The sequence below is a fragment of the Myxocyprinus asiaticus genome, chromosome 33 (assembly GCF_019703515.2).
Source record: "Myxocyprinus asiaticus isolate MX2 ecotype Aquarium Trade chromosome 33, UBuf_Myxa_2, whole genome shotgun sequence".
Taxonomy (NCBI): domain Eukaryota; kingdom Metazoa; phylum Chordata; class Actinopteri; order Cypriniformes; family Catostomidae; genus Myxocyprinus; species Myxocyprinus asiaticus.
The window spans coordinates 12053335-12067215 of NC_059376.1; the positions used below are offsets into that span (position 1 = coordinate 12053335).

At 36.6% G+C, this 13881-nt stretch overlaps 1 protein-coding gene across 1 annotated transcript; it reads left to right on the forward strand.

The window, feature by feature from the left end:
- The first annotated feature begins 9015 nt into the window (after positions 1-9015).
- On the forward strand, positions 9016-13881 carry LOC127424290 (bcl-2-like protein 2). Its single transcript, XM_051669325.1, has 3 exons — positions 9016-9154; positions 9535-10183; positions 12636-13881. The coding sequence occupies exons 2-3, from the start codon at positions 9716-9718 to the stop codon at positions 12765-12767; spliced, it is 600 nt and encodes a 199-aa protein (XP_051525285.1). The 5' UTR covers positions 9016-9154; positions 9535-9715; the 3' UTR covers positions 12768-13881.

Here is a 13881-nt window from a genome sequence, read left to right on the forward strand (position 1 = left end):
GAGAAACATGTTATTTTGGTGTTCACACTTTTTCAGACAATATGAAATGTTAAAGTAAAGGGTTTTGTGTTGTTTACTAAGAGATGAACCCACAAGAGTTGTCACAAGGACTATTTCGGAGTGACTTTAAGCTTTTAAGTTAAAAGTCAAATTGCACAAATGTAAATCTGGCACAAATGCACAAATTTGTGTTTTTTATTAATTCTGTCCTAAAAATATTGGGTTAACAAATAAGTGCAATAAAACCACTTAGTGGTATACAATATATGAAGGTTGGTTGTAACAAAGGTTGAACTGCGTTTACTGACAAGATTGTATTTTTTTAAGTAAATGTCAGGTTGTCACATTTATATTGGGGCAAGTTGTTGCACATGTTTTATACAATTACATACCCCGATTATATACATAAATCAGATATGGACATATATGAACAAATAAATAAAAGTATAGTTCATAATATATGTGGGCAAATATGTATATTCAGTTTTCCCAATTCCATTATTTGTGCCATTGTTTAAAGTACATGTGCAAAAATGAAGTGGAGAATTATTATTTATTTTTTTTCACTTATACAATCTAATATGTTCAGTATACATACATGTGATATTTAGGAATTCATAGAAATGTATATTTCTGAATATATGTTTATAATGATAGATATATTGTATAGGTGCCTTTTTCTGCTAATTATACATTTTGGAGTATTTTAAAATATATGTTGCATATATGCATATATAAGTATGTGACATATTTTATATCAGTGAAAACCATACATGAACATACATATTATATGTTTTACATGTATTGCCATACATCATATTTATGTGTGGGACAATTTATTAATTACCTTTTCAAAACAATAGTTTGATGTTTTACATGTTACAATTTACTTGCTGTTTTATGAACTGTTTTGTTCTTCATAATTGCTTTACTGTTTACATTTGGCTGAAAGTGAAAGTTTAAAAAAAGGCAAGTTCCCATCATGACAACTTATATAGTGTGACATCATGCTCCACTATTTTAATACATCTACTTTATTAGACCTTTTATAGACTTCCAAAGCATCCCAGTCTAGCTATGTATAATTCAACCACATCCATTTACACTAATGCAAAGTGTAGGAGGAAAAGTGTTCTCTAGTCAGTTCAGTGAGCCAGATTCAATCTAATAAAGGACGGACATGCCAGTATGGTTGTGTCATAGTCCCGAAAACTAAATTAACCTATTTAGAGCAGAAGGAGCAATGACATAAGGTAAAACAATGAGATATATGAGACCAATATGAGAAAAAGCTTATGATACAAGCTGTAGGGAGCAAGGTTTAACCTACACCTCACAGACTGTGTGTGTGTGTGTGTGTGTGTGTGTGTGTGTGTGTGTGTCTGTGTGCGCGTGCGTGCGTGCGTGTGTGTGTCCCCACACTTAGCAATGAGGGCAAGCACAAGGCTTTGATCTCTATCTTAGCTGCTCCAGGAAATGAGCTCCGTATTAAAATCCTGCATGACACACAACCCCAGAGCTGAGCACAGCACGCTGTAAAAACAAAAACACAAATCCCTCTCTCCCTCTCTCACACACACGGACACATCTGAGCACTCTGCACTCGACAGGAAATTAAAACCTTTTAAAATTACCAATAAACCACAGAGGCTCTGAAATGAGAAAATAATCAGTGATTATTCACAGGGTTTTAAAGTGGACAGCTGAAGAATTCAATGAGGGCTTTCCATTACTCCGTTTTCCAATGCAGCCACACTTTCAAGCTCTCCACAGCCCTTTCCGTAACTTTATTCAAATAAATGTCAGCCCTTTTGCAAATCAAGGTCAGCCATTCAAATATGGAGGGTATCATTTTAATTAACATAGATAATTAAGAGAGACCATGTACAGTAGTTCAGAAAATACTTAATATTGAACAAAGCATTGCATTTGAAATCTTCACAGCACATCAACATTATTTATAACCTGGCATAAGGAAATAAACATTTTGGAACTCTCATATAAATTTGCTAGATCTTTTGATCTAAGCACAGTATTGAAGGACAAGGGTCCTACAGTGTATCACATTGTGTCTTCTTCTGAATTATATCATGATATATAAATAACTAGTAGGTAGTAGGTACACTTATCTAGTTATTGTGTGAAACTTGTAAATATGTGAAAAGCTCTTTTCATGATGTATGCAATCAGAATATCCACGATTCATTAATTATAATTAATATATTAATATAATGCTTTCATTTTCAGAAATTATGGAAAAGCATCTGATGTTTTAATACTCTCTTCCCCAATGATTTTATGCCTGAAAAGAGCATATAGATAAACTATGGATTGGGTTTGGAGGTAATTGTTATAAATTCATATTTGCAGTCGATTTATAAGTACAATACTGCCACCTAGTGCTCAGAAAATGGCTAAAGGAAGCTCATTTGACACTGTAAAAGTTTGACACTTGACACTTATTTAACAGAATGGCTCCTCAGGTCGCTTTAAATACCCAGTTATTCGAATCTCTTGATAATTTGTCAATATGTTTAAAGAGAGAGGGCAAGGACTCAAAAGCACTGTAGAATGGGCTTTATAAAAAAAAAACAACAACAAAAAACAACAACAAAAAAAAAAACTCTACCCTGAAGCAGGGAAAAAAAATCAGTCCCAGGGCAGGGAGACAAAAGACTGGCTGGACCGGACTGGACTGGACTGGACTTAGGGTTGCCACTTTTGAAGTCATAATATAAAGGACACTCAAATCTCTTGTATTTTATTTTTTTAAATGCAAGTTGTTTATAATAAAAACGGTATATCCTTTCTTATATTCTAAATTAGAACTTTCATGACCCATCTCTCTCTCTCTCTCTCTCTCGCTCTCACACACACACGTTTATAAGTATTTTTTTTTGTAATAATTCTTTTTATATTTTCTATTTTTTTTCCTTTACCTGTACTTCTTGTCTTTATAACTCATTGATTGTATTTATATATTGTTTGATCTGTGTAATTTTGTACATCTTATTGAACACAGTTGTAGCACAATTTGTGGACTTTTCAGATGGTTCCTTACCCACCATATAAAACATTTCCAATTTATATTAATGTCAAATTAGCAGTCTGGAACAATTTCACCATCCTCACGATTTCACCATCTGACCAGGCTTAAATATGGGACAAATCGCATCCCGTATTGATTCAATACGGGATGCATCATTTCATCTTTAAATACAGGACAATCTCGCATTTTATGGGACAGGTGGGTGGGTGGACGACATGAAACAAACAGGGCAAACAACCACAATGGACTGGCACAGAACAGGAAATATAGTGAGGTTAAATAGGGAAGGAAATGAGGAGGGTAATGAGGGAAGGCAGGTGAGGAAAACAAACTAATAACAAGGTAACAAGGGGGGGTGGGGTATCACTCAGGACTGAACTGACACAAGTGCACATGACAATGAGAAAACACAAAGCCAAGTGCACACACACAACAAATGACAAGACACAAGAACAAATGGCAAAGAAAACCAAACAAAGCTGTGTTCACACAACATGACACAAAACATGAGTGTCAGAATTCAGCCACAAAAAGATCTAAACAAAACCAGCAGAAGTGGCTGAACCCTGACAGTAATAATGGGAATTTTTATAATTATAATTTATATACATATATATATATATATATATATATATATATATATATATATATATATATATATATATATATATATATATATATATATATATATATATATATATATATACTGTACATGGTACAACGGGGCTAAAGTCACTCTAGAAAAAGGCACATTTGATTTTATTTTCTCCCAAAACACTAAATAGCAACAAACACCTGTCATTCTGCACTGCTACATTTTTCTGATCCATGAGATCATTGTGTGTAATATCTAAAGTTTCATTTTGAGGTATTTTGATCTAATATTTTATCATTTTTTAAATGTTGCACATTTATGTAGCTAATGAAAATCCAATAAATCAAAAGATTTTAATAACTGTCCAAGAAGTGAAAGGATAGTATCTGGGGTAAAAAGCCCCCCTGTTGCAGGGCTAAATGTCCCCATAAGTGGGGCGAATAGATTTGATATGAAGAATGTTCAAAGTGGGCTCACATTGACTGATCTAATCACAATGAAGATTAATTTGTTTATACAGTAGAATAGGGTACAATGGGGCTAAAGGCTCCGTGGGGTAAAAGGCTCTTTTGATTTTATTTTCTCCCAAAACACTAAAAAGCATCAAAAACTACCACAGGACTTTCCCAAACACCTGTTTGTCACTATACACTAGAAGAATTTTCCTCTTCCATGACATCATTGCATGTAATGTCTAAAGGTCTATTTTGAGGTAATTTGATATATATATATATATATATATATATATATATATATATATATATATATATATATATATATATATATATATATTGTTTTTTTTTTTTTTTTTTTTTTTTTTTTTTAATTTTGTAAATGTATGTGGCTAATGAATATCCTGGAAATTATCACATTTATTTTGAGACAAAATACTAATTTGTCATTTTCAAATTTGTTCAAACTTTCAATTACTGTCCAATAAGTGAAAGGATAGCATTTGGGGTTAAAAGCCCCCCTGTTGCAGGGGCTAAAGGCCCCTATTAAATACATTGTTTTTCAATGTGGGGAGTGGGGAGAATAGATTTGTTATGAAAAATATTCAAAGTGGGCTCACATTGACTCATCCAAACATAATAGAGATTAGTTTGTTTATAATAAAATGCCAAATGTGTTTAAAATTAACAGGAAATGGTTGACTTTTCTGAAGTAGTTATTTTGAGTAAGCATCATCTTATTTTTTTACTCAGAAAAGCATCTAGGTGTCAGTTATTTGCATTAGTTGACTAATTTTTTGCAATAACTATTGCCCCGGTATCTACACGATATCACTTTAAACCCCTTAAGGGCCTTTTACCCCAAGTGTGGGTTAAAAGGCTCCCTCACCACCTTTTTTTTTAAACTGAATTTTAATCGAAACAACCTAAACAATTAAAAAACTTAACATTTTAAATGTTTTTAAAGAATTACACAATTCATTTTAATTTTTTTTAAATGAAATTGAAATGTGTAAATCTTAAAAAATATATTTTTTGAGTGAAGTTGTGTTCCCATGGGGCCTTGCGAGACTATCATCCAGCCCTAAAATAGTTTTTGAGTTTTTGTAGGTCCCCATCGACACTAGTGGCTAACCAATTATGCTATACATGTTAAGCAATAAGGGAAATGTGACTTAAAAATATAGACCATTTCAAGGACTGTTCGTTGGTGACGTCAAGTGACGTCATTGTTCCATGAACATTTCCTGCTTGTCAAAACAGTGACTATTTAGCAGAGATGGGCCACTTCTATTCAAATTAATTGGATAAATTGGAACGCCCAATGGCAGCCAGTGGTCCACAGATGTAGAAAGGAAGTCCCGCCCCACAGGTAAAATAGCCAATCGCCTTTTAGATACAGAAATCGCCTGTCAATCAACACGACAACACGCATGCGCATTAGCTATACAAGATGGTAAAATTGCATTTTTTAGCGTAATCTGAGTTAAAGACGCGCAGTTTATTATACCAGTTGTGATGGAACAACACAACCCCACCCCCCCGTAGATCATCGTCGCCCGCAGTGACTTTTCCCTGTTTGGTGGTGTGTGAGGGGGCTCACCTGAACCCAGTGAAGAGCCTCATTAACGCTGCCTTTAAACACCGAGCGCACCTCTCCTCGGGACACCGGTCTCTACCTGCTGGCATCTTCGCAGGTCCAGGAAAGGAGCAGGGAGGGTACCTGCTGCCGTCTTCACAGGTCCAGGAACGGAACGGAACGGAGCAAGGAGGGTCCGGTGCGAGTTAGATGCGACGCTGGGGATTGGAGCATGTGTCGCAACCGTCAGGCCAGGATGCCAGGCCGCTATTCCCCTCAAGTGCCGAGGCCAAGGGAAGCGGGCTGCTCGAGTGAAGCTGCCATCCCACAAGCGTCGGACCAAGGAAGGGAGCGTGTTGCGGCCGACAGGACCCCGCCCAATATCACCTGGAGCTTCCCCTGTCTTCAATACTCTTCCTTCACATAGCTCTTTCCACCGCAAATGCCCCAGATTCCCCTTTGTTTTGGACATTTTAAATAAATGCCTCTCCGAGGCCTGATGCCACACCCACTGTGTCCATCTCTTGCTCACCACACCACACAGTGTTGTCAGATTTTACTGCTTATTTGAAATATGTTCTTTTAACATAATCTTGAGAAACCGTTTTGGAGATTTTGGTCTTTACCCATTCAAGTAGATAGGAGCTGCACTTTCATGATGCATGTTTACATAGAAAAATAGCTGCCCAAACTGCCCAAGAGTGTTCCAAAGACGGCCGCCGAGTGGACTGACTTACCTTGAAAAAGAGACTTTGTTGAAAGGATATTGAACTAATTCCTTTGTTATTGTTTACATTCTTGAAATGGTCTATATTTGTAGAATGTTTCTTAGATTTAGGTTTTATTCTACAAAAACAGCTTTCAAAAGAAAACCTCCAAATTAAAGCCATAAAAACTATTTTTCAGCCCTCCATAAAATATAACTCAATTACAATGCAAACTAGCCTGATATGGTAACACTTTAGAAAAATAGTCATTAATAGGTAATTATGCAGTAATTAATACAGGATTAATGAGTAATACTAAGTTAACACTTTAGTTACTACCATTAACTAATATGGAAACATGATTAACCAATCAGTAAGTAATAGTGAACTGATGACTGAGGTATTTCACTGTTAGATAATCACTAATTACTGAATTTGATCTGCCTCATTGAGAACTATCTACTAACTATGGCTAATTTAAAATAACTACTAATTAATTACTAATCAAAACATTAACGTGTGTAAAATGTTAATGATTATGTTTTTATTGTGAACAAGATGGGTTCTTTGTTGGAATTAATTTTTGAATGTAACAGGTCGCTAAATCAAGGCTACAGTGTCTGGTAGAGTATCAAAGTCAAGGATGTAACCACATATTCAGGATAGGGGGGCATGTCTCCCTCAATGTCAATGGTGGTTACGGCCATGATCATAGTTAGCTCACCTTACAGAAATACAGGGATGTATGTGCCCAACCTATGTATTCCTTGGGATATCTCTTCTGTTCATTAAAAAATGAATTCTGCATGTTTCATATTGCTAAAGACGATTCTGGTAACCCATAAGTAATGAGTCAAGTGTTACCACATAAGTATGAAAGAACTAATGATCTTGACCATAATTTTAAAGTGAGGGTCATAGTAACGCATTATTAATTAATGAGATCTTACTGTTTACTTCCATGGGAGTTAAAGGTTATCTGGACCGTTTCTCTAAAGTTAAAACACATTATAAACCATTAATAGTAACTGAGGTGCTACTTGTCAGTTAGTAATGAATACTCAAGTGTTTGTTCCTATATTTTATTCATTTAATCAAACAGATCAAACAAACATTCACAGACAATCCAAAAAAAATAAAAAAAAAAAATAAAAAAAAAATTCTGGCATTGAATTATGAATCAATGAACATGAATTATTGAAATAACTAAATTGCATAGGCTACAAACCTTTAGCAGGATAATACTTTTAATTGCTGGTGCTCACGGTTACTACATGTTTTAAAAGTCTTATATCTTAACATAAAGTAAAATAATAAAATTATGTGTCTAAAGGACAAGTGTGTTGATCTTCTCAAGACTTCAACAGAAAACGGAGAGAAAACCGGCGTGCAGCATGAGGCCCATTCCACATGTGTACTTCCGCCCTAGACAGCCCACTCTGTAAATGCGTACAGTTTTTATCAAATTAGACTTGTTTCCTCCTTTGCTTGTGTTCGGTCTGAACAGAACAGAACTTATGTTAAAGTTTACCGCGTGCAGGCGGATCGACGGAAGCACAATCGCACTCGCTCTTCTTTCCGTTTCAGCATGAGCACTGAATATGGTGAACCCTGATTGTATTAGAAGATTGATGGATGTGACACTCACGTCCATTTTCTTTTTATTGGATCCATTAAGTTACTCAGAAAATAAAAACACTTTACATAAAATTAAACACCTTCTAAGATTAACCTACAGTATCTATGAATAAAAAAGTTGTATATTCAAGTGTGTATTCATTAATTAATAATACGTTACCATGGACCTCGCTTTAAAATAATTAGTCATTCCTTTGTGTTTATGTGGTAACACTTGACTCATTACTTGTGGGTTACCAGAATTATTTTAAAAAGACCTTCAGCAATATGAAACCTGCTGAAGTTAATAATTTGTAATGAACAGAGATATCCCAAGGAATACACAGGTTGGGCACATACATCTGTAAGCTGACTATGATACTATAGCAGACACTGTAGTCATGATTTAGAGAGCTGTTATGTTCATAAATTAATTCCCACAAAGAACACACGTGAGGCGCATGTTTCACTGAAGGCACATTTCATGATCATGTTCACAATAAAAACACATTCACATTTTAGAAATTTTTATGTTTTGATTAGTAATAATAAAGTAGTTATTTTAATTTAGCCATAGTTAGTACATAGTTCTCAGTGAGGAAAATCAAATTCAGTAATTAGTGATTACCTTACAGTGAACTACCTCAGTCATCAGTTCACTATTACTTACTGATTGGTTAATCATGTTTCAACTTTAGTAACTAAAGTGTTAATGTAGTACTACTCATTAATCCTGTATTAATTGCTGCATAATTACCTATTAATGAAGGATCATTATTATAAAGTGTTATCCCTGATATTACTTAGGCCCCTGAAGCTATGTACGAATGCACAGTATAGACATTGCACCTCTTGCCTATGTAGAATCCTGCATGTTGAGTATTTATAGCTGTACCCATGCAGCAAAGAGCCTGGTGTCATATCCCAGATGACTGTGCTTGCATTAAGATTGAGCCCTGTATCAGTTACAGACAAGGGAACTAAGTATATTCTGAGCCAAATGACAGCATGTACATGGAACACACACACTCACATGTGACCTCACACACTTCGGCTCGCTTTAAAGAATCTCCAGTTGTACAATGTTCCTCTGTCAGCTGTTCACTGGTCCTGAATGTTTGGTTTTAGCATGATTCACATCTGTGCACAAGAAAGGTGAGTTGCTAGAGCCTTCGCTGTAGTGTGTAGAGTGTAGTGTACTTCTTAGTGTGCAATTTGATGTTTCCAATGATTGCTGAACATGCTGTGCCAGTAACAAAACAATGTGGACATAAATAAATGGCATCTCTAACACAAATTCCTTTTGCTGCTCAACTGTTTTTCTGAGTTTAAATTTTGAAAACTGAATTTAAGAAATATTAAGACTTTTTTAGGACCCTAGGGTTAGGGTTAGTTAACCCTGCAACTGCAGAATGTAAAGTTTCAGAACCTGGCAAAAACTGTGTGTCGAGCTTCCAAAACAGTTGCTAATAATCCGTCTTTGTGAGCATGTCTGTAGGAAACATCTGATCTGTGAATTTTCTTTTCATTTACAGGGACATGAATCAACAGTCCTGGGCACTGAATATCAGTGACAGGCAGTTTATGTAAACAATCCATGGCATGGAAGGTGACCTGAATGTCTAAAATGAGTGGGTGCTAAAGTGAGACGCCGTTTGGACATTGACATTGTAGCTTTAACTGCCTGTTGAGGGTAGATTGTTGTTCTTTGAGGTCATGGGACTGTCAGATGACACGGTGATTGGCCGGGGCCTGAACAGCCCTGACCCACTGGTGCGTGAGGCCTATATGATGGCCTACGACTATATCAACTATGTGACGGCCAAACCAGGCATCCCGTTAGGTCCTGCACCATCCCCTGCGAGTGCTGCCCTGCGCTACGCGGGAGATGAGCTGCTTGTTCGCTTCCCCATCTTCTTTCGGCGCTGGCCACGGGTTTTCCAGGACGTGACAGAACAAACGGCCTGCCCGACCCTTGTTTCCATCCTGGATGAGCACTTTGCCCCTGCACGGCGTAGAGACCTCGCATGGAGTGCTGTGCTGTCCGTGTTTGTTCTAGCTGGCCAACTTGCTCTTCACTGTCAAGAGAGGGGTATGACAACTGCCCTGCCTCAGATTCAGGAGTGCGTGGGCAGCTATGTAGAGAGAGTCATCTGCCCAGAGATTAGGAATAAAGGAGGATGGGTGAGTATTAAGGTCAAAGTCAGTCTCCTTAAAAGCCAATGGCAAGAGACTCTTGTTGAGTCTCAGGATATGGTTCCATTCTAAAATCATTAGACCAGATGCTCCTCACTAACTTGCCTAGCTTAAGCAGGTGCATTTCAAATATGCTGCAGCTAAGTCTTGTCAGAGTCAGTATAAGGAGGTGGAGACTGGCCATGCTCAAAATACTGATCTTGTCTAGACAGTAACATTTTTTTTGCAAAAAGTCCCACGTGCCTTATTCATTCACTGTGAATTTGGAGTCCCACAGCAACCCAGCCACTAACCCTAACTTAGCCCCTAATACTATCTTTGGTAGCAGCAAATGTAAATCTTGCAAGAGTTACCACAATATGGAGGCTGTGGGAAAGGAAGTTCTGCCTTTAAGTTAAAAGAGTCTATTGGGTGAGGGCCACGTGTTTGCTGCGCCAATACACCACTGCATGTGCGCACTCCACCAAAAATTATTTGTATGAGAAGAAATAATAACAGAAGTTGTTTTGATTAAAATTTATTTTTTTTGAAAAGGTGGCAAGGGGGCATTTTGCCCCACACTTGATCATAGTGATATAGTTAAGCAATATCACACGAGCAAGAGTGCAATATGGCCCTACATCAGCACAGCAGTCCTAATTTAGGGACATATAGCATGATTGCAAGTGTGATATTGCTTATATACAACAGTTCAATGAACAAGTAAATTTACAAAAACTTAGGAAAAACTGAGTATGGTCATAAAAAAGCATTTGTGCATAGAACTACTTTCTTATGAGATGGATCAGAATCTGCCATTGCTGATTCAAACCAAATGATGCGTCCAAGCCTTCGTTAGTAATTCAAAAATGTCACTTCAGAAATAGTATCACAGCTTGTGCTGTTTCTAACAAGTTATTGGATAAACAAGGATGGATGGATGTGTGTGTGTGTGTGTGTGTGAGAGAGAGAGAGAGAGAGAGAGAAAGAGAGAGAGAGACACGGAGCGTGTGCGTTCACCTGTTGCTACTCTCAAGCAGAGATGCTGTCAGCTTTCTGAAGATCAGCTCTCTCAGTTGTAAAATAGCCGTTCAAGCGGGGGTATTTCTCTCTATTTCGCGGTAGCCAGTACACAAGAGTCGATAGAAACCGCAGTGTCCTCCGCCATTTTAAACAGTGTGTATCCAGTGTGGAAACTCCGGTAAGAGGTAAGCGTCTTGAGTTCTGTAATCAATCAGTCTGTTGTGTCTCTCAGCTGTGATGAGCCGTAATGCTGAAGCTGTTCGTTTAAAGCCATTTAAAGCTGTTTCCTAGCTTTAGTAGTGTAGTAGTAATACGAGCGATCACAGAGCGCTGTTGTATGTAAACACTGACTGACGCGGATTCACTTCACGTCACCAACTGGCTCATATTACACACAAAAATGATCTTTTGCCACCACCTGCTGGCTAACATATGTAATGTCAAAAAAAAAAAAAAAGACAAACAGTAGCTCTTAACACATCTACACTGCTCTTACACTTTAGTTTAGAACGGCACGTACACAAGCGGAGTGATACACACACAGTGAAGCATCCGAGTGCTGATGGTGTCAGACCATCAGTACTCATGGAATGTCTCTCGTCCAATCAGATTCGAGGACCGGAACTAACTGTTGTATATTGTACAGTAAATATAGGGGCAATAGTTATAGTGCAAACTATGAAACTTATGAAAATAGTTTTGAAAGAGCAAGATGCCTTTTTAGGTAACAAATTAAGAGGCTTTTTCAGAATAACCACTTCAGAAAAGAGTGCAACATTTTCTGTTAATTTCAATCACATTTGGCTTTTCATAACATTTCAAGTATTCTATAAACCTGAATCTACATTGTTACTATCAGACAATGTGAGCCCACATTTTCCCCCACTTCAGAGTGGGTTTTTTTTTTTTTTGTTTGTTTTTTTTTTTTTTATGGGAGCCTTTAGCCCCTGCAACAAGGAGGCATTTTACCCCAAATACTATCCTTTCACTGATTGAACAGTTATTGAAAAACTTTTGATTTAATAACCTTTAATCACATATGTATTTTGTCTTAAAACAAAAGTGATGATTTCAGGGATTCTCATTAGCTACATAAATTTGCAACATTTTAAAAGTTATTAAATGTTCAGTAAAATTACTTAGAATCCCATCCTTTAGACATTGCATGTGATAACCTCATGGATCAATTTTGCAGTGCATGGTGACAAACAGGTGTTAAGGAAAGTGGTGTGATCATTTTTGTTGCTATTTAATGTTTTGAAAGAGAAAAAGTGCCTCTTATCCTGAGGGGCTTTGGCCACTTTGTACCCTATTTGCCCGCCTTAAGGAGTTTTATTAATATTACTAAAATAATTTACTGGAAATAATTTTTAGTGCAGAGTATTTTTAATAACTGTTCACTACTTTTTTTTTGGCTGTCTCTGTGCATTGTTCTCAGTCGGGTTTCATCAGTCGTTTTGGAGAGAAGCAGAATCTTGAAGACCAGGTGATGAAGGTGTGCTGCTGGTCTCTGCTGTTGCTGTCTGTTGGGATCCTGAGCTACTTTGTATGGGCAAGAAGGAAAATTTAGACCACAGCGCCATCTGCTGTGCCAAGGACACACTTTTGAATGTCAGCTCTTCAGTGATTGGTTGGGTTAAAATAGTAAACATATTTAGGATAAGTAGATTGTTTTGAAAATTGTAAACTGAACTTGTTATACAATGCCGAAAAATTACAGACTAAAATTTCATTTTAAATAATGACTATGTGTTTGTTGTTTTAACACTTCCCATTTAGAACAGCTCTAGTTACACAAAGGCTGATATCCAGTTATGATTTATAATTTATTTTCAAGTTACACGCAAATGCTCATATTCAAAACCTTACAAAAGTGTCAAACGCGGGGACACTAATAGCATGTTTAGCATTCTTAAACACTCTTAAGGCTCTCTTACTAATTCTTACAATTATTTTTGAACAAATATAATTGCAATTAATGTATTTACCAAACTAGAATTTTAAAATGAGTTGACCCAGATACTGACTGAAAAGCAGTCAAGCAGCCAGCATTGTTGAGAAATCCTTCAACCCTTTTGGAAAATGTCTCAGGTTGACATTTCATGAAGTTGGCTGAGATAATTCTCAGTGTACTATATCCATTATAGGCAGAGTGGCTACTTTAAAAACAATAAAATGGTTTAAACATCTTAGGGACTAAATAATCCCTCATACCTGTTAATTCATAGTTTTAATTTACCCACCCTCAAGCCATCCCATCTTCTGCAGAGCACATACATTTTTAGAAAAATATCTCAGCTCTGCTGATCCTTACAAGACAAGTGAATAGTGATCAGACCTTTGTAGCTCCAAAAATCACATAAAGGAAACATTAATGTAATCCATATGACTCCAGTGTTTAAATCCATATCTTCAGAAGTGATATAATAGGTGTGGGTTAGAAACTGAAACAATATTTGTCTTTTTTTTTTACACTCTAAATATCCACTTTAACTTTCAGATGTGAAAGTGAAACTAAACAGGCACATGTGACAATCAGATGTAAAAGTGGAGATTGAGTTAAAAAAGATCTTCAGTTTTGATGTTTCTCACCCACACCTATTATACTGCTTAGGAAGATATGAATTTAACCACTGGAGTCTTACGGATTACTTCAATGATTCCTTTATTTGATTTTTAGAGCT